General features: G+C 47.6%; 1 protein-coding gene across 4 annotated transcripts in view; it reads right to left on the reverse strand.

The window, feature by feature from the left end:
* REEP1 (receptor accessory protein 1) overlaps window positions 1-10,406 on the reverse strand; it is a gene marked incomplete at both ends in the record, with an annotated part of 109,445 nt that extends 99,039 nt beyond the window's left edge. For all 4 annotated transcript variants that reach the window (XM_079721104.1, XM_079721103.1, XM_079721102.1 and 1 more), the window contains one exon: window positions 10,375-10,406. In XM_079721104.1, coding sequence (XP_079577230.1) covers window positions 10,375-10,406 — 32 coding nt within the window. The remainder of the gene's footprint in view (window positions 1-10,374) is intronic.
* Between the last annotated feature and the right edge of the window lie 12,504 nt (window positions 10,407-22,910).

Below are 22,910 nucleotides of genomic sequence, written 5' to 3' on the forward strand. Positions count from 1 at the left end.
CAGAGCCAGGAGAGATGATAACAAAACGGCTGTTGTTTTAAGCTAAATCTCAGGGTAGTCTGTCGTGCAGCTGCTACAGTACTGGTTACAGCCTTGCAAAATGATTCCCTCTCTGTTTTGTCTCCTGGAAAATTTACTTACTTAAAAGCTCTGCTATACTTTTAGGGGATGGCTGTTATATTTCATGCAAAATTTTTAGAAAAATATTCGATTCAGTTTTATTAGGGAGGGGTTTCAGACTATCTAGTTTTCTATATTGCCAGAAATAGAAATCAAATCTTTCACCTTACAGATGAGAAAACTGAGGCTTAGAGAGGTTAGGTTACTTGCCATGGTCACAAATCAAGGTTCTACAAACCTAGGTTTAAGAAAGGATCTTCTAACCCCAGAGGGGATACAAAGTCATCATTCGTATACATTTTAAACATGTTCTATGAGCTTAGAACTGCTGGGAAAAATGGCTGTGAACAAGATAAAAGTCTCAAAAGTCATGGAGATCAAATCCTAGTGGAGAGACAGACCAGAAACAAGCAAGCAAAAGAATTAGAAGCATAGTTTCAGGGAGGGACAAAAGCACAGAGGTGTGGGTGGGGTGTATCTTGGAGAAGGTGGTCAAAAGAGGCCTCTCCTGAATAGGTGACGTGTAAGCAGAGACCTAAGTGGAAACAGGGAAAGGGCCGTGCACGATCCAGGGCAGTGTGTTCAGGGCAGAGGAACAGCAAGTGCAAAGGCCCCTGGGTGGGACAAGCTTGTCGCCTTCTAGGAATAGTGAGCGTGATGGCACTGAGCGAGTGAGGGGGGAACAGTACAAGGTGAGGTCAGGGCAGTGGGCAGGGGCCAGGCCTTGCTGAGTCTTGTTGACAATGGTAAGGAGTCTGAATTTTATTCTTAGTGTGACGGGAGCCCTTTAGACAGTTTTTCTTTTTTCTTTTTTTTTTTTTTTTTTGCGGTATGCGGGCCTCTCACTGTTGTGGCCTCTCCCGTTGCAGAGCACAGGCTCCGGACGCACAGGCTCAGCAGCCACGGCTCACAGGCCCAGCCGCTCCGCGGCATGTGGGATCCTCCCGGACCGGGGCACGAACCCGTGTCCCCTGCATTGGCAGGCGGACTCTCAACCACTGCGTCACCAGGGAAGCCCTTTATTTTATTTTATTTATTTTTTATTTGACAGTTTTTAAACAGCAGGGGAAAGCTAAGACCTACTTCATGGGTTTTTTTGGAAATTTTTTTCCTTTATTATATTTAATTAATTAATTAATTTATTGAAATATAGTTGATTTACAATGTTGTGTCACTTTCTGGTGTACAGCAAAGTGATTCAGTTATACATATATATATATTTATTCTTTTTCATATGTTTTTCCATTATGGTTTATTACAGGATATTGAATATACTTCCCGTGTGCTATAGAGTAGGTCCTTATTGTTTATCTATTTTATATTTAGTAGTTTGCATGTTAGCCCCAAACTCCTAACTTATCCATCCCCCATCCCCTTCCCCCTTTGGTAACCGTAAGTTTGTTTTCTATGTAAGACCTATCGCACATTTTTTTTTTCTTTTTTTGGACGCGCCATGCAGTTCCCCGACCTGGGACTGAACCCAGGCCCACAGCAGTGAAAGCGCCGAGTTCTAACCACTGGACCACCCGGGAATTCCCCTATCTTACATTCTAAACAACGTAGACATTGGAGAGATGGGAGTAGAAGCAGGGAAAGCAATTAGGAGAGTTCTGAAATGGTCCAGGAGAGCAATAATTTGGGGTTGGAACAGGGTGGTGGCAGCGGAGGTGGGAGTTGGTGGGGCAGGGAGGGTTTGAAGGTAGGGTTGCGAGGACTCACTGACACCGCTGGATTCCGCAGCACACGGTGTCTGGCATGAAGCATTTACGGAGCCCACAGGGTCCTGTGACTTCCTCAGGAGAGACATCTAGGGACCAGTGGTTCTTGGCCTCATGTGCTCATGAGAAAAAGTCCTTTCATGTTCCTGTAAGCCCACTGGGAGTCCCCAGCATGAGTCGGCTGTGTTTCACCAGCTTCTTTCTCACGGTGGGTTGTAACCCACCCTCCTGAAGAGCATGAGCTGCTCACCGCAATATTCTGTCTGACAGGCATTGTCTTGGCGGTTTAAACCCCAGTTGTAGCAAAACTAAATTTTACATAGATCACAGTTCGGCAGCCCACTTGTGAAAGGTTCGTAGTTGAGCGCTGGGTTGGTGGAATCCAGTCAGGCTATTCAGAACTCATACGAAGTCAGGGTTGGGACCTCTCAGAATCAGAGGGATGAACCACAATCCAGCACAAATGGATGACTTGGCATTGAATTCCCATTTACAGCCAACAGTGGGAATATCAGGCAAGTCAATTTCTGTTCATTTCACAGGGGAGATGATGACACCCTGAATCCTGAGTCAGTGCTTCTCAAGTTTCATGGGGATCTTGTCAAAATGCAGATTCACCAGGCCTTGGGTGGGGCCCCAGATTCTGCATTCCTAACTAGCTCCCGGTGATGCTGATGTCGTTGGTGCACAGACCACTCTCTGAATAGAGAGGTCCTGACTCATTCATGAGCCAACATACACTCACTGGGCACTTACTACCCATGAAGAGCGGAGAGGGAGACTAAGAAACAGATGTGGGAGGTAAATGCACAAACCACCACGTCACAAGGTACAAAGTGACAATGCCACACTGGGGACCCAGGAACAGAAATCTTGCCTCAGTCAGGGGACCCAAGGGAGGTTTCTTGGAGGAAGGCAGATGGAGGCAAACATGGAGAGTGTAAGGACAATCGTAGGGCACCTTCAAGGTCTTTATCCATGGAAGAGCATCAGTTCTCTACAACTGCTGATTTCTCCTCAAAATTAAGACTTCCTTTTAAAACTCAAAAACAAGATAAAGAAAAGAGGTCAAAAGGAGAGTGAGAGATTTTTCTAATATGAAGAGGTAAAGGAATGTGTTAGGACTGTCCCAGTTGCAAGAAGAAAAAAAAAAAGAAAACCATCTTACACCAACTTCAACAAAAAAGGACATTTAGGGCTTCCCTGGTGGCGCAGTGGTTGAGAATCTGCCTGCCAATGCAGGGGACACGGGTTCGAGCCCTGGTCTGGGAGGATCCCACATGGTGCGGAGCAACGGGGCCCGTGAGCCACAACTACTGAGCCTGCGCGGCTGGAGCCTGTGCTCCACAACAAGAGAGGCCGCCACAGTGAGAGGTCCGTGCACCGCGATGAAGAGTGGCCCCCGCTTGCCACAACTAGAGAAAGCCCTCGCACAGAAACAAAGATGCAACACAGCAAAAATAAATAAATTAATTAATAAACTCCTACCCGCAACATCTTCTTAAAAAAAAAAAAAAGGACATTTATAGGTTTGCAAAGCTGGTTAGGATTCATTCATACAACATATGTGGTGGTCATCGGGGTTGTTTACAGATGTTTAGTAAGACTGTAATTCTCCACCCACTTGAATTCAGGCTTGGTTATATGATTTTCTTTGGCTGATGAAATGTGAGCAGAAGTGACATGTGTCACTTCCGGTTAGAGGTACTTAAGAGCTGGTGCGTGACTCTCCATTTTTCTTTCCCTACTCCAGTGAATCCTGGTGCCTTGTGCTGCAATGATAGCGCCCTAAGACAAAGAAGGCTCAGTCAGCCTGAGCCTCTGGTGATGACAACATGCAGGTTGCCTCTGCCAACCCACAGTGCACAGGCAGCATAAAGCAAGAAATCAACCTTTGTCGTCTCCAGCCACCGGGCTTTGAGAGTTGTTACTGCAGCATAGCCCAGTCCATCCTCACCACTACAATAAATGCTTAATTAAAACAAGCACCATTCAAGGCCTTCATTCTAGGATATGGGACTGTTCAAGGCCTTAAACGAGGAGCTGCAGGAACCGGGGCCTGAGTCACCAGACTCAAGACTCTGGAGCCAGCTTCCGGCTCTCTGTGCCTGTATCTCATCTCTGTTTACCTCTGCTTTGCCATACTTCGCCCCTTTGGCCACCATGCCTTCTCCAATTGCCAGGCAGCCACCAGCAGCCCCACCTTCACATCTTTCCAGCTCTGGGTCCCATAGGCAAGGCTCTTCTCTCCCAGCTTCAAATCAAGACACCCTGGGGAAGAATCTAGGGGTTCCGTTTGGGCCACAGACCCACCTCTGGACCAATCTCTGTGCCCAAGGAAATGTGTCGCTAGGCCTGAGTCCCTGCCCACCTCCATGGTTGAGTGGAGGGAGATAGGATGGGGTATGGGACCAGACGGGAATGGGAAATGCATTTGGAAGCCCAGAGTACCATCCACAGATCCCTAAAGGAGGTGAAAAGGATGTGAATGCACAAGTACGTGAGAGCAGCCAAGGTAGAATGGAACTGAGCTGCGACTGGTGAAGGGCAAAGGAAAAAGGGAAAACGTGGCTTATGTGCGATCACCCTAAGAGGAAAGAAGCAGACTGGGGAGTCACTGGCTGGACAGCTCCCTGTGCCGGCCTCAAGGAGGTACCCATGGCCTAGAACTGCCAGGTGACTGACAAAGCCTGGGGGGGGCAGGATGTCAGGAGGGGATGTTAACTCAGGTAAAGGATGCTCCTCCTGTCTACGAATTTAGGGAAGCTTGTTAAAACTGACAGTGGGACAGACCTTCTGTGATCAGGAACAGGCCAAGTTTGGGAGAGCAAATACTTTAAACTTCTACATTTTTTTTTTTTTTTTTTTTTTTGCGGTACGTGGGCCTCTCACTGCTGTGGCCTCTCCCGTTGCAGAGCACAGGCTCCGGACGCGCAGGCTCAGCGGCCATGGCTCACGGGTCCAGCCACTCCGCGGCATGTGGCATCCTCCCGGACCGGGGCACGAACCCGTGTCCCTTGCATCGGCAGGCGGACTCTCAACCACTGCGCCACCAGGGAAGCCCTAATTTTTTTTTTTTTGGCCACACCATGCGGTATGTGGGATCTTAGTTCCCCGAGCAGGGATTGAACCAGCGCCCCCTGCAGCGGAAGCACGGAGTCTTAAACACTGGACCGCCTGGGAAGTCCTGGGGGAGCAAATACTGAGCCAACACGTGTGCCCCCGTTACCATCATCCCTGCATGAATAATTCAGGGGTCTCCTTCCCCACTGAGCCCGACTCAGCTTCATACCCCAACTCAAGACAAGTCCCAGGCAGCCTCCAATCAATTAAAACCTACTAGCCATCCCGGTCTAGGTACACATGCCATGCTTGAGGGCCTATAATACCAGATTAACTGTCAAGATTCCTTCAGACACCCCTACTGTGTGCCAGATACTTGGTCCTTTATATTTACTTTTTCTCTAAAATCAAAGGAAAGGCCCTGGGTGTGACTAAAACAACCCAGAGGGAAAACAGTGTGCTTCTATGTGAAGATGGATGAGATCTGAAAGTTCAGAACAAACCCATATGTATGTAACTATCCATCTTCCAACCCATCAGGGCCTTCCCAAGGCCCTGAAGTGAGAGGAAAATATTCTCATGGCCCAAATGCAAACCCCCTCCTGTTGGTTCTCAGAAAAATTCCCAAAGACACCAAGAATCCTGGTAACTGGTTGGGCATGTGCACAGCTCATTGTTGGCAATAAAATTGCAAAGGTAACATATACCCTGACTACTGCATGGCCAAGTCTACCCCATCCCCAAGCCTCTTGAAATCCCTTGGAAAATACACACACACACACACGCATACACACACGCATACACACACGCATACACACACACGACACACATACACAATACAAAATGGTAGCCTCACTAGGTGGCTACTGAGGGTCTGACCCGCCTTCTCTCATTCTTCCCAGGTCTCTTCCGCCCCCCAGACAATATACACTACAAAGAGGATAGCTCGCTTTTGAAGGAAGGGGAAAACTGAGCCATTAATAACCAGGTGAGACCCTCACTTGTCAGCTACCCTTCAAATAAGACACAGCAGGAAGAAGCGCACAAAAGCTACTTCCCAGCAGGCAGGCAGGATTAATAAACAAAGGCCAGGGCTGATGTTTTTCACTTCCTTGAGGAGACTGTCCCCGTTTATAAATAAACACAGTGCATGCAGGCCGGCTGGGGGACTTGAGGGAAAGGAAGGGGCCGAGAGGAGCACTGGCTCTTGGAACTATTAAGACCTCCAAGATGATGCTGGCCAATAATACTGTATCATAGACCGGGAGCGGGGCCCCAGCGCAGGTGCACGCTGCCCTCAGGATTCTGCAGGACTTGGACTAGAACCCAACATCTTTCCTCTCCCAATTCAACTGAAACAGTCACCCAGCTCCTACCCTGTACCACACCCAGTGCCAGGAAAGAAATCATCAACTAACCTGAACCTTCCATTAACAGGATCATTTTTCTGCATTCCACTTTTTAAAGGAGGCCCCAAAGAAAGGTAAGTTTATGTTTAAGAGTGTATGGTTTTTTCTTTTTTCCATCTGTGTTGCAACAGTTGAGGAACCTCTTGAGGACAACCCACATTCCTTCCAGGCTTCTCTACGTGTCCATCCCTGACCCAGGGCACAGAGACTTCATGCTCTAAACAGTCCTAGGACTTAGCAAGATCTTCAGCTATCAACTCAAGACTGTTTTAAACATCAGACTCTACTTTCTAAAAACTAACATTTTTTAAAGATGTGCAATGTGGAAAAATGACATTTTTTTGCATACCTATTGGTTATTTATGAATTAGGACTCTCTTTTTCCCCATGCAGTGAGTTGGAGTTTTGGTCTACTAACCCAGTAAGTGGTGGTGAAGCTCTGGATCCATTTAGCCAATATCCTGGGCCTCAGCCAAAATTCTGTCCAGAGACAATGAGGCAAAACCTGCTCCCTGGAATAAATGCTTCAAGATAGTGCATTCTCCCAAGAAGGCACAGAGCGACCTCTGTGTGCCCGCTCCAGTGCACAGTCTGAAATGCTTTCACACCTCAGCCTTGAGTTGTTTGAAAAGAAAACAAAGTATTTTAAAGGAGGTGAGCAGACCAGTCCTAAATGAGCTCCCACGTTCCATGCAGATATCAACCAGGTTTCAACAAGGCCAACCTTGCTACTGCATTAATATTTCTTCCTTAATTCTTCCTAAGCTAAGCCAAGGGAGTTAGGAGGAAGACAGCTGGCAAGAGAGCAGCGTCTCAAATTGGTTCCCATTCCAAGAGCTTTGCCCAGTGGGCACAAGCCTGTCCCGATGCCCACTAACCTCTGTCCCCAGCGGATAACACTGACCAGCTCCCCGGCTTATCCTAGGGCCTCTGATCCCACTCAACACAACCAACCTTTACTAAGTGCACTTGAAGGGCCAGGTGCTTCAAAAAAGAGCCTTGGGAGGGGGCGCAAGGTGGGAGGGGGAAAAAAACTACCACCATTGCCCTAAACATGCTCACAGCCCATGGCAACACAGTCACCATCACAGCTGGCTGTCCCCAGACACCATCAGCTTGTCTTGACGCCTCTGGTTGGAAGGAAGACGCTCCCTCCACATCCTCAGAGCACAGTGACAGGTCTTCCTTAAATGTTCTTTGACGGGACAGAGGCTTATGAAACCATGAAAAGATAGCTTATAGGAAAAGGGACCTGTGGACAAAATCACAGGACGCCATACTGGAGGTCTTGAAAGAGATCAGTTTAGGTCAAGGACGGGCAGAGGTGGAAAGGGCACTGACCCAAAAATCCAGAGCCTGTGTTCTTCACCAGCTCATCTCGTGTCCTTGGGCAAAGCACACTCCTCTACAGTTTTACAGATGAGGGGAGGGCTGGCTCAGTGGTTTTTATTAGCAGTAAAATCCATATAGTTTCCAAATTATATTTTATATAGAACCCCAGTATATAAAACAAAGAAAAGGAATCAGGACTGGGAACCCAGAGCCTGCCCACTCAGGCTGAGTGGCCTTCGGGGAAGCCAGTTGGAAAACTGCAGGAATAATGTCTGAAAGCCCCTTCCAGAGCTCTTACAACCTCTCTCAGAGGATGGGAGGGAACACTCATTGAGTGAATGTCCTCTGTGGTACTTGGCAATTTAGAAATCACGTATCTTCGAAATCTTTGCAACAGTAAAGTGAGATTAACTAGGGCTTGTGAACTAGGGTCTCCTGTGATCTGAGCTGTGAACTGGGATCTGTTGGCAAGAGGCAGAACTGGGATTTGAATCAAGGGTTTTCTGACTCCAAACATGGCATTTCTACTCTTTGCCAAGAGGTTTGTGGAAATTTGGGCTGATTCGATAGTTTCCTTGCATGGTAAATATAAACATATGTGCATATATGCCTAGGGAAACACAGCGTGACAAATATACTTCTCAAATTTTTCATTAGCTATCTCTGTATGGAAATAATGTGGATGATTTTCCATCTATTGATCTACATTTTCTAATTTTCCTATAGTGAACAGGTATGATTTATGCAAAACGGGTGCTGCTTATTAAAATGGTTTTAACAACTCACATCTGACACATCCACGTTGGGTTTCTATACAGAATTAGGGGCTGAAGGGATAGGTCATATCTCTGACCTTTTGGAGTTGACAGTGGGAATGACACCCCCAAATCTCACAAATTCTCCCTTGGAACACAGGGTCCTGGGCTGACCTGAGGGGCAGTTCTCACGGTCACTTAAATTCTCTGAAATGAAATTCTTCACTTCTGGGGAGTGTGGTTGTTTTAGAAAATAACTGCTAGTCCCTGAGACCCCACCCAAACACATGTTTCTCCCCTTCACCCCTCTTAGTTGTCTAGAATACAGGGGATGGGTGCTAATAAAATTAAAGACGGTCACATGGACCCCAGACCAGAAAGCCTGGCTGCTCAGTGTTCCAGCCCCAGCCCAGGAGGACCTATAGGGAGTGAGTCCTCCAGCCTGGCCAACTCAACTCTCTGGCCCACCCTGAGGCCCCACCCCCACCCCCCAGAAGCCACCTGCAAATCTGACAATCACGGCACTACTTCAGGAGAAAAAAAATACCACCCGGAAGGCAAGACAGGCCTTGATCAGGCATGAGGCGGGACCAGACCTGCCAGCCACTTCCCTGGGTTATTCATGCCACCTCTGCCCGCAGGAATCTTCCAAACCTTTAACATGCTTCCTCTAGGTACAGCACAAATCCCCAGCAGGTGGCAACAGCTGTGGAGAGGCCCACAAGGAATGAATGACTTGGGGGCCGAGAGGGGCATACACTGGCCTTGGGAAGAAAGCCCATCATGGTGGCCAGGAGACAATGCTGAGAATGGCTTCAGAAGGCTACCCTGACCGGCTTCTCTGAAAATCAGGAAACAAGGGTAGGAGATGGGAGGTGTTCCCAAACGTGGAAAGTGACGGCGCACAATCAGCCAGAGTCGGGAGCCCCTCTTTCTCAGACAAAGAAAAAGCCGGAATGGCACCACCGGCTCCCACACCCCAGAACAATTTCACCCCGGCTCCCCAAGCAGGTGGCACATCTGTCCTGCCTCAGGCAAGGATGGTTAGGAGAGGAGGGGAACTGGAATAGATGGCCGTGTCCACCTCCCAAGGAGAACAAATCCACGAGGGAAGGAGCTCTTCAAAGGTCCACGCGGCTCTGGGGCTTGACAGAGCACAACGCCCCCGCGCCCACCCGCAATGGCTTCACACAGGCCTCACCCCAGATGACTCTGCGCTCTCCCGCAAAGCCTGGCAGGTGTCATCGCCACCGTCAGTGTGGCCGTCTGTCACTTGGAAATTTCCCGTGAATTCCCGGAGATGCCCGTCTCTATCTCTCCTTCAAACCCTCCACCCAAGGAATCAGACAAGGGAACGCGGGGCGGCCACCCCAAGATTCGGATCTGCCCTCCAACGTCCCACTTGCCTAGGCCGCTGTCAATGTGAGAACCCTAAAAAGGAGGAGTATTTTTCAACCCCCTTAGGAGCCCTGCCTCCAGCTCTCCGCCCTTCTCCGCGTCCATCCCTCCAGGCAGCGCCCCAGGCTCTTCTGGGCTCTATCATTTTCACCTGACAAAAGCGTGGCGGCGGGGCGCGGCAACGGGCGACCCCAGGCCAACATTTCTTCCCAAGGAGAGGGACACGTGTCCCCGCGGCGCACTCACTCGGGGCCTCGGCCAAGCCCACCAAGCGGGGGAACAAAGCGGCCGGGCGCGGCTCGACGCGGACCCCAGCGAAGCCCCGTGCGCCCCAGCCCTCGCGGCCCCGCCCGCCGGGCCCCCGCGCCCGGGCCGGGCCCCGCAGGGCAGCAGCCGCGTTCTGTGCCGCCCGCTCGCCCGCGACCTCGGCAGCTACTGTACCTGCTAAATTTAGCGGCCGCCGGGTATTAATAGCCGGAACGACCGGGGCGGGCGCTGCAGGGGCACGCGCAGCCCGGGGGCCGGGGGCCGGAGAAGGAGGGGAAGGAAGGAAGGGACGCGGGGAAGAAGGCTACTTACACCACCAGCCTGGAGATGATCCACGCCACCATGGCGGGGGGCGGGCGGGCGCGGCCCGGCGGCGCGGTGCGTCTCGGCTGTTGGCGGCTGCGGCGCTCCGGGCACGTCTGTCCGCGCACGGCCGCCGCCGCCAGACTGAACGCGCCCGCCGCCCTGCCCGGCGCTGGCGCGTCGGCGCAGCCGCGGCACGTTCCGGCGGCGGCGGCTGCCCCAGCCCCCCGGGGCACGGCGGGCCCGCGGCGATTGGGCGGCGAGCCGGTCGGGCACCAGCGGGACCCGCCCCGCCCCGCTGGCCCCGGGCCCCAGGCTGAATTCAGGGAGGTTCCTCTGCGCGCCCCGGTGCCCCCCGCCGCTCACAGGGGACCCTGAGGTGGTCCAGTTGGCAGGGCAGAGACCCGGGGGCCGCCCCACCATCTGTGCTCCAGTGGGGAAACTGAGGCCTGGATCTTGGGAATCTGTTTCCACCTGTTCCGATTGAGATACAGTCATCCATCGCTCTGATACGGATACTGCGCTAGCCTAATAAGGGACTTCACTGTATCCAGATATGACCTCTCCAGTTGTCCCCCACAAGGCATTATCTGCATAAGAAACAAATCTGGGCCTGTGTCTCCCCTAGTTAAAATTCTAAAGAGTCCCTACAAGATCTTGCCCCTGCCTGCAAACTCATTGCCACCACCATGCCCCAGATATCCCTCTAGCCCTTTTCACTTCAGGAATTTTGGATTTGGACAAGTGCTGTTCCCTCTCCCCTGTTCATACACTCCATGCCTCAGATAAAGTTTATTGCCTAAGGAAAACCCTTCCTAGATGGCTGCTCAGCATTTCTGTATCAAAGTGACTCAGGGGTACGATCTGGCTGGGAGGAAGCTAGAAGCTGGAATTGCCTAGTGCCAGTGCCCTGCGGAGCCATTTTGGAGCCTTAAGCAAAAGGGAAAATGTGCATCGTATGCCCGTTTTTTATGTGTTTTTTAAAATCTTGCATTGAATGTGATTTATCTTGATTACTGCATTTTGTGGCACTCCCTTACATTTTGCCACCGAGGAGAGTGCCTCAATCGCCACACCCTAGTCCTGGCCCTTATTATATAAGTGCTGCCTGGTACATTGTTTCCTTGTGCTCTTGAAAAGCTTTTGTCCGTTGCTCCTGGCCTTGGTTGCTGCCTTCCTTGCCACCTCCATGGTGCCCTCTCAGAGCACTCTCCTCCTTTGCTGATGCTATGTCATGTATAATTCAGGGTCAGATGTGAGGGGAAATTCAGGGAAAGATCTAGCTCGAAGCCTCCTTTAAAGGAACCCTGCCCAAGACAGCTTCCTAGCACAGGCAAGGAGACCTCAGAGCTTGGCGGAAAGAGGCTGGAAATGTACCTTCAGAGGTAGTAGAGAGAGTGGGTGTGATACAGGCTGAAGAAAGACCTTGCCCACAGTAAAGGGACAGCAGACAAAACATCCTCTGTGAGAAGGGGTCTCCAAAGAACCCATAAAATACGTAATACAGTTGTTGTTGTTGTTGTTTTTAATGCTGTTTTGACCCAGTTTTGAGGGCCATCAGGGACCGGTCAGTTCTCCTTCTTAGGCAGCCAAATAAGTCCACACCCCACCACCTGCTTTATCAGGCTCTCACACAGGCCACCATACGCCTGGCTTATCACCCCAGGGCCAGGTACCAGATGGCCGGGGACAGCTCCTACGCCCTTGAGCCCACTGAAATTATCCAAATTAGCCAATCCTGAACCTGTTTATCCTGCCTTGCTTTTTCCTTCCCGCAGAAACCACAATTTCCCTCTGTCTGTCTGCCTCGTAAGCCACCCCAGTGTTTACAGTGAGTGGCCCTACATGGCATGCTGTGTTCTGTCCAGGGAACCGTGAGCAAAACAAGACTGTAAAAGCTTCTGCCTTCTCTCTCCTGATTCAGCCTCACCATACCTTCCCCAAGGTAATATGGTGAAGACAGTACCCGAGAAGAAAAAGCTTGGAATACCTACTAAGCAGACCAGGACAGTACCAAGAAAAGAGGACCTTCTTCCATCCCCTCCCCCCAACCCCAGGTCAGAAAATGCTGTCAGTGATGCTGGGTGGGGGAGAGTTGGGGGAGGGGGAAACTGTGGTTCAAAGAAAGCCTTCAGGTGGGAAATTAGAGGAGAAACTGGTCATGTGCTAGTTCTGTGCTGGAGATGCCCCCATTCCTATGAATGAAATTCTTGGGTTTGACTATTGCACACAACTGGACATTTTCATGAATGAAATGAGACTGTTCATGGGCTTAAAATATCTGGAAGTCTTTCTGTTATCTGAAGAGGAGCAGAAAACTAGTGGGACCAACCAGATTTCACTCAAGGGTTGGGGAAAGAACATATTCAACAGTGCGAAGCATTGACGGGCACAGAGGGGGGAAGAACAGAGGGAAGCAAGTTGCTATTCTATTTCATTCTGTCTCTTTCAGGGTAACTGTTACACATATTCCATCTCTCCGTCATAGACCCCTTCCAGTTTGTCCTTGACCCTGGAAAACATCAGGCCAGGGAATGGATACAGCCTTCTAGACAATGCGACTCTTAAAGCCCTATCAGCTGGTTCCCTTTAAGTTCTTTTTCACGTGAACTGCTGTTCATGTGGATGCTTATGATCTGTTTTCACCCTGTAACCTTCCCCTTTCTTCTGGGAAGATCTCTCCATTTTGCATTGGGGAATGGTTCTATCCACATCTCTTTTTTGTTTGTTTGTTTGTTAACTGAAGTATAGTTGATTTATAACGTTGTGTTAATTTTCCAGTATTTTAAGTGTCATTTTCTCACAGGTCCTTACTACCTCGATTGGCCATGGGTGAGCACTGGACATAAGCTAGACCAAAGTTCTCCCCTAGGATTTCTAAAGTTGAAAATAGGAAAAAGACACTTCCACTTTCAACCATTTATACGAAATTCCAGTCAAGACAAAATCTTTTGCTTTACAAATTCTAGCTGCTTGTACCTGAACTATCAATTGTAACAAAAAATACGTCAATGTTGCCCAGATGCCAGGAATGGGGGAAGGGAATTGACTGCAAAAGGGCAAGAGAGAACTTTTGGGTGATGAAAAAGTTCTATATCCTGATTGTGATGGTAATTACCAGCCGTATACATTTGTCAAAACTCACCAAATTTTACCCTGAAATTGGCGAATTTTATTTTAGGTAATTATATCTCAGTAAAGCTAATCTTTAAAATTAGAAAAAAAAAGTTTATAATGTGCTATGTGAGGCTCAGTAGTTCTAGGAAGCCATGTTTTTTATTAGTCTTTTTCTTATTGATTGATTTTAAATTGTATATATTAAGAAAATAAGTCTTTCAGTCCACATTAAAAATGTTTTTTTTTCCAGTTTGTCGTTTTTTTCCTTCAGACATCGTTCATGGTATTTTTTTCTTTTCAAAGTGTTTGGGGCTTCCCTGGTGGCTCAGTGGTTAAGAATCCGTCTGCCAATGCAGGGGACATGGGTTCAAGCCCTGGTCCAGGAAGATCCCACATGTCGTGGAGCAACTAAGCCCGTGCACCACAACTACTGAGCCTGTGCTCTAGAGCCCGCGAGCCACAACTACTGAAGCCCATGTGCCACAACTACTGAAGCCCGTGCATCTAGAGCCCGAGCTCTGCAACAAGAGAAGCCACCACAATGAGAAGCCCGCTCACCGCAACGAAGAGTAGCCCCCGCTCGACACAACTAAAGAAAGCCCGTGTGCAGCAACAAAGACCTAATGCAGCCAGAAATAAATTTAAAAGAGAAAATTTTGTAATTTAAAAATATTTTACATGTAGACCATGTAGTTTCTGCCGTATCTGCTACTCATTCTTGGAGGACTGAGCCACCAGGCTCCTAAAAGAAATGTGACTACGCTGAGGCCGTATGTAGGTGTTTTAGTTGACAGTCTCAGCTGAGCCCAGCCTTCAAGTCATCCCAGCCCAGGCACCAGATATGTGAACACAGGAGCCTTCAGATGTCTCTAGCCCCTAGTCATTAGAGTCACCCCCAGCCATTGGAGTCTTCCCAGCTGAGTTTCCATATATATTGGAGCAGAGACAAGCTATCCCACCGTGTCCAGTCCAAACTCCTGACCCCCAGGATACATAAGTGTAATAAAATTGTTGCTGTTTTTTGCCACTAGTTTGCGGTAGTTTGTTACATAGCAATAGACAGATGACCAGAACGCCAAGTAAAGCTCCAGGTGTAGTAGCAAAGTTGGGATTTGAACTCATCTTTCTGATTCTCCAGACCGTGAACTTTCTACTTCACCAGTGGTTCCTGGGAACCAGTGCCCGGCAATGATAGCATTTTCAGTGAGAAAAATCAAGGTAATATAGTGCATTTTTCATAAAGCTAATATATGCCATTGAAAAGACCGTCTCTTATTCTGAGATTGTCTTTTATACCTTTGGGGTTCTTAATATGTCCTTTCTTTTATGACATAATGGTGATAGCAATTAGTGGTTGTTATTTTACTAATGTCCTTCCTGGCAAAGTAAAAAGCTACCAAACTAATGTCATTCCCTTCAGTTCCTTTTTTTTTTTTTTTAAAGCTTCACTGGTATTTGAAATTCAGAAGTCCAGGGGCCACTGCTCAGTCCTATTCCCTGAGTATCACGGATTCAGAGGTAGATACACTGGAAACTTGACATTGTTGTAGGGGTTCGTGTTTTCTTTGGTTGTTCCCTCTTCCCTTATAGGACTAGCACATATGTTGGTTTATAATTTATACCCCACCTGTTTCCAAAAAGGATTCAAGGCAGCAAGACTGTTTTTCCCCTGGCATACCCCCAGATTCTTATAATGGTTACTGAGGCAGATGGGGCCCTTCCCTGGGTGCCGACACGATTCAAACAGCAAAAGTGGGTGGATGAGGGATGATCTTGTGCTATCTATTGCAGACAGAGCTGCCACATTGCCATTTGGCAGAGCTCAGCAGGGAAAGGCAGAGATTGAGACCAGGGCCCCCTGGCCCTCGTCCTGGCCCAGCCCCCAACTGTGGGCTGGCAGCGGCAGCTTCTTCTGTTTCCTAGCATGTGGTTCTTCAGACGTCCATCTTTAGGTTGTAAAGCTTTGACTTAGGCAACACCTCTTCCCTTCAGGTGACTGGCTGCTGTTGCCAGACCTCTTTATAAATCATCACCTGTGGTGGGACCCAAAAACTTTGGGGGAGGCTAGTGCAGCAGAGGAATTAAAAGTCTGAGCTCTGGAGGAAGAGCGCCCAGATTGAACCCCAGTTCTGCCACTTACTAGGTACATCATGCCCTTGGGCAAGCTGCCTTACCTTTCTGTGCCTCTGTTTCCTCATATGTAAAGTGGGGATAATAATAATAGTACATACTTCATGAGGTGGTTGTGAGAAGTAAGCACTTAAAACAGGGCCTGGGAAAGGCAATTTAAAACCACAATAAGGGGACTTCCCTGGCGGTCCAGTGGTTAAGACTTCACCTCCAAATGCAAGGGGCGTGGGTTCGATCCCTGGTCAGGGAGCTAAAATCCCACATGCCTCATGGCCAAAAAACCAAAACATAATACAGAAGCAATATTGTAACAGATTCAATAAAGACTTTAAAAATGGTCCACATCGGGCTTCCCTGGTGGCGCAGTGGTTGAGAGTCCACCTGCCGATGCAGGGGACACGGGTTTGTGCCCCGGTCCGGGAAGATCCCACATGCCACGGAGCAGCTGGGTCCGTGAGCCATGACCGCTGAGCCTGCGCGTCTGGAGCCTGTGCTCCGCAACGGGAGAGGCCGCAACAGTGAGAGGCCTGCATATCGCAAAAAAAAAAAAAAAAAAAAAAAAAAAAAGGTCCACATCGGGCTTCCCTGGTGGCACAGTGGTGGAGAATCCACCTGCCAATGCAGGGGACACGGGCTCGAGCCCTGGTCCGGGAAGATCCCACATGCTGCGGAGCAACTAAGCCTGTGTGCCACAACTACTGAGCCTGCGGTCTGGAACCCGTGAGCCACAACTTCTGAGCCCGCATGCCCCAACTACTGAAGCCCGCGTGCCTAGAGCCCGTGCTCCACAACAAGAGAAGCCACTGCAGTGAGAAGCCCGCGCACCACAATGAAGAGTAGCTCCCGCTCGCCGCAACTAGAGAAAGCCCGCGCACAGCAATGAAGACCCAATGCAGCCAATAATAAATATAAGTAAATAAATACGTTTTTAAAAAATGGTCCACATCAAAAAATCTTTAAAAATAAAATAAAATAAAACCACAATGAGATAGCCCACCCATCCAGGAGAACGACTAAAATTAAAAAGAACAACAATACCAAATGCTGAAAGCAAATACTCAAAAGCAAGTGGAACTCTTGTACATTGTTGATGGGAATGAAAAATGACACAACCACTTTGGAAAACATGTTGGTTGTTTATAAAATGCCAAATGTTTTAAAAATTTCATTCATAAAATAAAATAGACACATAAAGTGCATAAATATGAGATGATGCATAAGTTTTTACAAAAAAAGAAATATATGTTTACCAAATGGCCCAATATACATTTACCTCCTGGGTATTTTACCTAGGAGAAATAAAAACATATGATCACACAGACTTGTAAACAAATGTTCACAGTAGCATGATTTATAACAGCTAAAATAGTAAACAACCCAAATGGCCATCAACAGGTGAATGGATAAACAAAATGTGGTGTATCCATACAATGAAATACTACTCAGTTATAAAAAGGTATGATCTACTGACACATGCAATAACATGGATGAATCTCAAAAAACTTTATGCTGAGAAAAAGAAATAAAACCAGCAACAAAAGAATACATACTGTGTTATTCATTTATAGGAAATGCTAGGGAAGACAAATCTAATCTACATTGACAGAAAGCAGATTGATATTTGTACAGGGTGGAGAGAGAAGATTGACTGGGGGAGAGCACAACAGAAATGTTCTCTCTACGAATATTGTGATGGATGTGGCCTAGTATATGTATTTTTTAAAACGCAACAAACCATACACTTAAAATGTATGAATGTTATTATATGGAAATTATACCTCAGTAAATCGATTTTTTAAAACCTACCTATTTGTATATAATATGATGCTCTAGCTGAAACTTGGGCTAAGGAAGGGAAGACAGTTGTAAAGTTGGAGAGAGTGTGAACGAGGTAGAACCCATGAGCGTGAGCTGAAACCCACAAGATTGGACAGGAAGCTGTGTCAGTCACTCACCACCTCCAACCCTGATGAAGGGTATCCTGCAGGAGAAGCTGGCATTCTTTGTCACGGACCCTAGCACACACCTGGCTCAGCAGTCAGGGAAACCAAAGGAAAAAGCAGGGCCTGGTGGAGCACTGCAGGCCTGGATGCTGTCCCAGCCACCAAGGTGAGCAGAGAAGCAACAATGTGCAATAAAAGCAACTGCCCTGACTTTCCATGTGTGAGAAGTAATATGGCTGCTGCTTCAGCTCATTCAGCAGGAGCATACAGGGAAGGAAATTCTGGGAAATGCAGTTCAGGTCAGCCAAACTGACACATTACAAAGCCACCCTAAGTTGGCAGTTTCATGACTTAAAGCTGGTAGGTAGTTATGTAAGTGTTCTTACATTATTCTCTCTATTTTTTGTGTGCCTGAAATATCTGACGATAGTTTAAATGTTCCTCACAGCTGGGGAATTGTAGTCATGTTGGTTATACCTGCCCCTGACCTCTACAGCCTATACATTTAGAATCGTAGATATGGCCACTGAGACTCCAGGTCACCCAGCCAGCAAAGGGCAGCACTGGGACCCAGGACTGCCTTCCATGCCCTTTCCTCTAGATCAGGCTGCCTTCAGCAAACGAGTAACTTAAAGAGGTGGCTGCTACAGTGTACTATCTTTTTACCTAATTTTCTTGTTTGACATCTGTCTCTTGTCACTAAAATATCAACTCCATGAAAATAGGGATATTTCTTCATTTTGTTCCCTGCTGTATCCTCAGAACCCAGGACAGTGACTGGCACACAGCAGGTGCTCAATACGTGTTTGTTGAATGAATGAATAAATGTTCTAAGAGAATTATGTTTCTCACATCACACAAGAGCTTTGAATACATTCTTGTTTAAACCAACAAGACACCGTCCACACACACCCTCCAGCCTAAGGCTTCTAAAGTAGCAGCCAATATTCCAGAATCATCATGGTCAGCCTACAGCATTGACTTATGGCCCATCTTCATTAAAAAAAAAGAACAAATCCTAAGGAATTCACTGGCCTCATTGAGAAGGGCCCAACATCCTGAAGACTGAGTCAGAAGGACTGAGTTGTGTGTCTGAATTGTGTGATTCCAGTGGTGCTCAACTATTGAGCATGAAGACCTAGCCCCTATGACTGCCCACCAGGATGCCCCGGAGAGCCTCCTACTGTTTTATGAATCCCGATGCATCAACTAAGAGAGCTAGGCTGTGCCACAGTAACAAACAACCCCAAACGCTCCATGGCTTATCGCACAAAGTTACTTCTCTCTCATGCCGCGTGACCATCACAGGTTGGCTACTCCACAAGTCTTCACTCAGGGACCGAGGTTGACAGAACAGCCACGCCTGAAATGCGGCTTGGGACGGGGTACCCCGGAGAGTCTCACACTGATGATTAGATTCTCTAGCCCCAAAGTGATGAATACCCCCTAAGCTCATATCTCATTAACCCTTTCCTCATGGTCCCACCTTACCACAGAGTAGCTAAGAAGTACAATGCTATCATAGGGCTCAAAGAAAGAAGCTAGAAATAGCCATCACTACCACATCAGGACCAACCCCCCGCCACGTGCCAAAACCTACTCAGTTCCCCCCTCCCCAATAATGCCCAGGCTTCTACTATTCTCTTATCTATTAGAAGGCAAAGCTGATCTAGTGTCCTATTCCCTCTGGATCCTGCACTCTGCTCTCCATGGTGATGTCTGACTAAATTGATCAATTAATTTGGATTCTGTTAATGAGTGCTAATGTTTCACATAGCAGGTTTCTATAGACCGAACCGTGTTCCCCCCAAATTAATATGTTAAAGTCCTACCCCCCAATGTGATATATTCAGATATGGGACCTTTAGGAGGTAATTAGATTTAGATGAGGTCATGAGGGTGGGGTGTTCATATGGGATTAGTGCTCTTATAAAAAGACATACCACCTGGAGGGGTGGGATAGGGAGGGTGGGAGGGAGATGCAAGAGGGAGGGGATATGGGAACAGATGTATATGTATAAGTGATTCACTTTGTTATAAAGCAGAAACTAATACACCATTGTTAAGCAATTATACTCCAATAAAGATGTAAAAAATAAATAAATAAAAATGTCATGAAAAAAAAAAAAGAGAGATACCAGAGAGTTTGTTCTCTCTCTCTATCTCCCATGTGAGGACACAGCAAGAGGGTGATCAGCTGCAAGCCAGGAAGAGAGCTCTCACCAGGGACTGAATCAGCTGGCACATTAATCTTGGACTTCTCAACCTCTGGAACTGTGAGAAATAAATTCCTGTTGTTTAAGCCACCTAGTCTATGGAATTTCTGTTATAGCAGCCCAAGCTTCGAGGTCTTCAAGGTAAGAGCCCAGCATTTTAAAAAGGGCTACCTGGAGACAAAAACTTCAACCCAGGCATGGAGGGAACCTCTTTGGGGGTAACAGTTCAGGGTCCATGGGACCTCTGAGGCCCCTGAACTCATCCCACACAAGTTTAGATACTAACACATGCCTGGTAAGATACATGCTAGACAAGCAATGTGGATTAAGCAATGTGGACTGTACTGAGAGTCAGAATTTTCAGACTTCTGCCTGCGCAACCAGTGAGCCAATGACCTTGGAACAAGTTACAACCTGTCTGAGCTTCAGGTTTTTGTTTTCCACCAGGAAAGTAGGGGGAATCATCTTTTCCCTGCTTACCTGATAAGATTGTTATGAGGCTCAAATGAAACTGCCCCATAAAGTCTTTAATATGATTCCAATTATTCCCATGAGATGTTTATTCAGTCCTAGAATGGAAAGGAAAACAAGATCACAGATGGACATAAAGGTGTGCAAAGGGCCAACTATTCCCATCAAAGACTTTCTGACTGCTGAGGACTCCCAGAGGCTGAGGGATATTCACCAACACCCAACTACAGGCGTACCAAGCCCCAAGTACTGATTCTCTGAGATGAGAACCGTGATGCCCACACCCACAGCCCAGACTCCCCACAGCTCAGCTGTGGAAGAGCGGGGTTTGGATCCACAGCACATTCCCTCTTGTAGGTGGATTTTAATATTGCTTCCCCCACTGCTGGCTTTCTCTCTATGGCACACCACATAGCAGCATCCACCTAGTACTTATCCTGGCTGTGTTCAATGTCAGAAGACCCTTTTCTCATCACCCTGGACTCTTATACATCATATAAGATCCTGTCTGGAGCAAACCTGATCACTCCCTACTTTGTTTCTCCTGAAGTTTTGTTCACACCTAGCAGGGAATAGTGAAATGTTTTGTATTTCATTACACATCTTTCAATCCCAACAGACTGGGAGATTCAAGAGAACATAGGCCTGGCTTATCCATCCATGGTTTTTGGCTCCTTGGCTCATGACCCAATGGTAGGCATGGGGCAGATGTTACAGATAAGCTTGTTGAATGAATGAATGAATCAATCAATCAAAAATACTAGACAAACTCCCAGGCTATGCCTGCTTTACCAGAGCTGTATTTCTCTTACTGTGCCTCTCTGATATTTGTGTCTGCATGGAGGTGGTAGCCACACAGAGGGCTGAAGACAGATGGCCCAGCAGCCCCCAGACTTCTATCCTCCCAAGTTGGCAGTCCCAGAAGACAAAGAATCTCTATTCCCTCGTATCCAACCCAGAGAAGAGGCTGATTGCTCTTCTCACCACATCCCCAGCTTCTACCCAACCTCTTTAGCTTCCTGACATCTTTCAAGAGCGTTAACAGTCTCACTGATGACCATCTGAAGAGTTCATTTACTACTTCACAAAGCTGTTATAGATTGAATGTTTGTGTGTCGTGTCACCCCCCGCCCCCTGTCACCCACTGCAAATTCATGTGTCAGAAGCTAATCCCCAGTGTGTTGGTATTTGGAGGTGGGGCCTTTGGGACGTGATTAGGTCATGAGGGTGGAGTCTTCATGAATGGGATTAGTGCCCTCAAAAAAGAGCTCCCTCACCTCACCCGTTCTACCAAGTGAGGGCACAGCAAAGTGACTGCTGACTAGGAACTAGGAAGTGGGTTCTCATGAGACACGGAATCTGCTGGCATCTTGATCTTGGACTTTCCAGCCTCCAGAACTATGAGAGATGAATGTTTGTCAGTTAAGCCACCCAGTCTATGGTATTTTTTATCCCCCTAAAGTTACTTATTTATTTTTGGCTGCGTTGGGTCTTCGTTGCTGCGCGTGGGCTTTCTCTAGTTGCGGTGAGTGGAGGCTACTCTTCTTGCAGTGTGCTGGCTTCTCATTGTGTTGGCTTCTTTTGTTGCAGAGCACGGGCTCTAGGCATGCAGGTTTCAGTACTTGTGACTTGTGGGCTCTGGAGCGCAGGCTCAGTGGTTGTGGCACATGGGCTTAGTTGCTCCATGGCATATGGGATCTTCCCGGACCAGGGCTCGAACTTGTGTCCCCTGCATTGGCAGCCAGATTCCCAACCACTGCACCACCAGGGAAGTCCCATAGTCTATGGTATTTTGTTGTAGTAACCCAAATGGACTGAGACAGCTGGGCTGGACAAGTGCTGAGCAGAGCTTACTGCCTACCCCTTTTTTTCCCAAAGGTCCAGGATCCTCTGGGCAAGGGCCTAGAGAGAGTTGATTAGATTTCAGGGTAATGTCCCACTGAGAAATGTGAAGGAAGTTCACACTTCCCTGCACTGCCATTGTTCTAGAAGACCTGGCTGACATGTCCGGAAAAACAAGTAGCTCTCACTCCACACGTGAGAACTGTGCAGATTACACAAGCAGAGAATTTCCAGACCAGAAGAAACCTGGTTCACCCATCTGACTTCAGGAAACATAAGGCTATCCAGGAAAGAAGAGTCTATCTCAGTAGAAAAAACAACAACAACAATAATGATGATAATGATAAACTATTGCTTTCGGAACATCAGTTTCTTATCCACAAAATGGTGATCTCCCACAGGGTTATTTACAAGATAATTAAACTAAGTCACACATATGAAGCAAGTACCAGGTAGACACAAAGGAAGCACTCCCTAAATTTCTCCTGCCTCCCTGTTGCAACCAGCCTTTTTCTCACCGAATTAGAGAATGAAAGTCCATAAATGATCAATTTTTTTTTTTTTTTGCCACACTGCTCGTCTTGCGGGATCTTAGTTCCCTGACCAGGGATTGAACCCAGGCCCTCAGCAGAGAAAGCACGGAGTCCTAACCACTGGACCACCAGGGAATTACCCATAAATAATAACTTAAATGGAGACACACACACCCTCACACCCCCATTTATTCTGGATATTTACATTCTTTACATTCCATGACCAGGTACTATTATTTTAACCAAATAATCTTTTGCTTTTATATTTTAATTGCTTTAGTTGAAAACAGTTA

Source organism: Hyperoodon ampullatus (assembly GCF_949752795.1).
Source record: "Hyperoodon ampullatus genome assembly, chromosome: 15".
In the NCBI taxonomy this organism is placed as follows: domain Eukaryota; kingdom Metazoa; phylum Chordata; class Mammalia; order Artiodactyla; family Ziphiidae; genus Hyperoodon; species Hyperoodon ampullatus.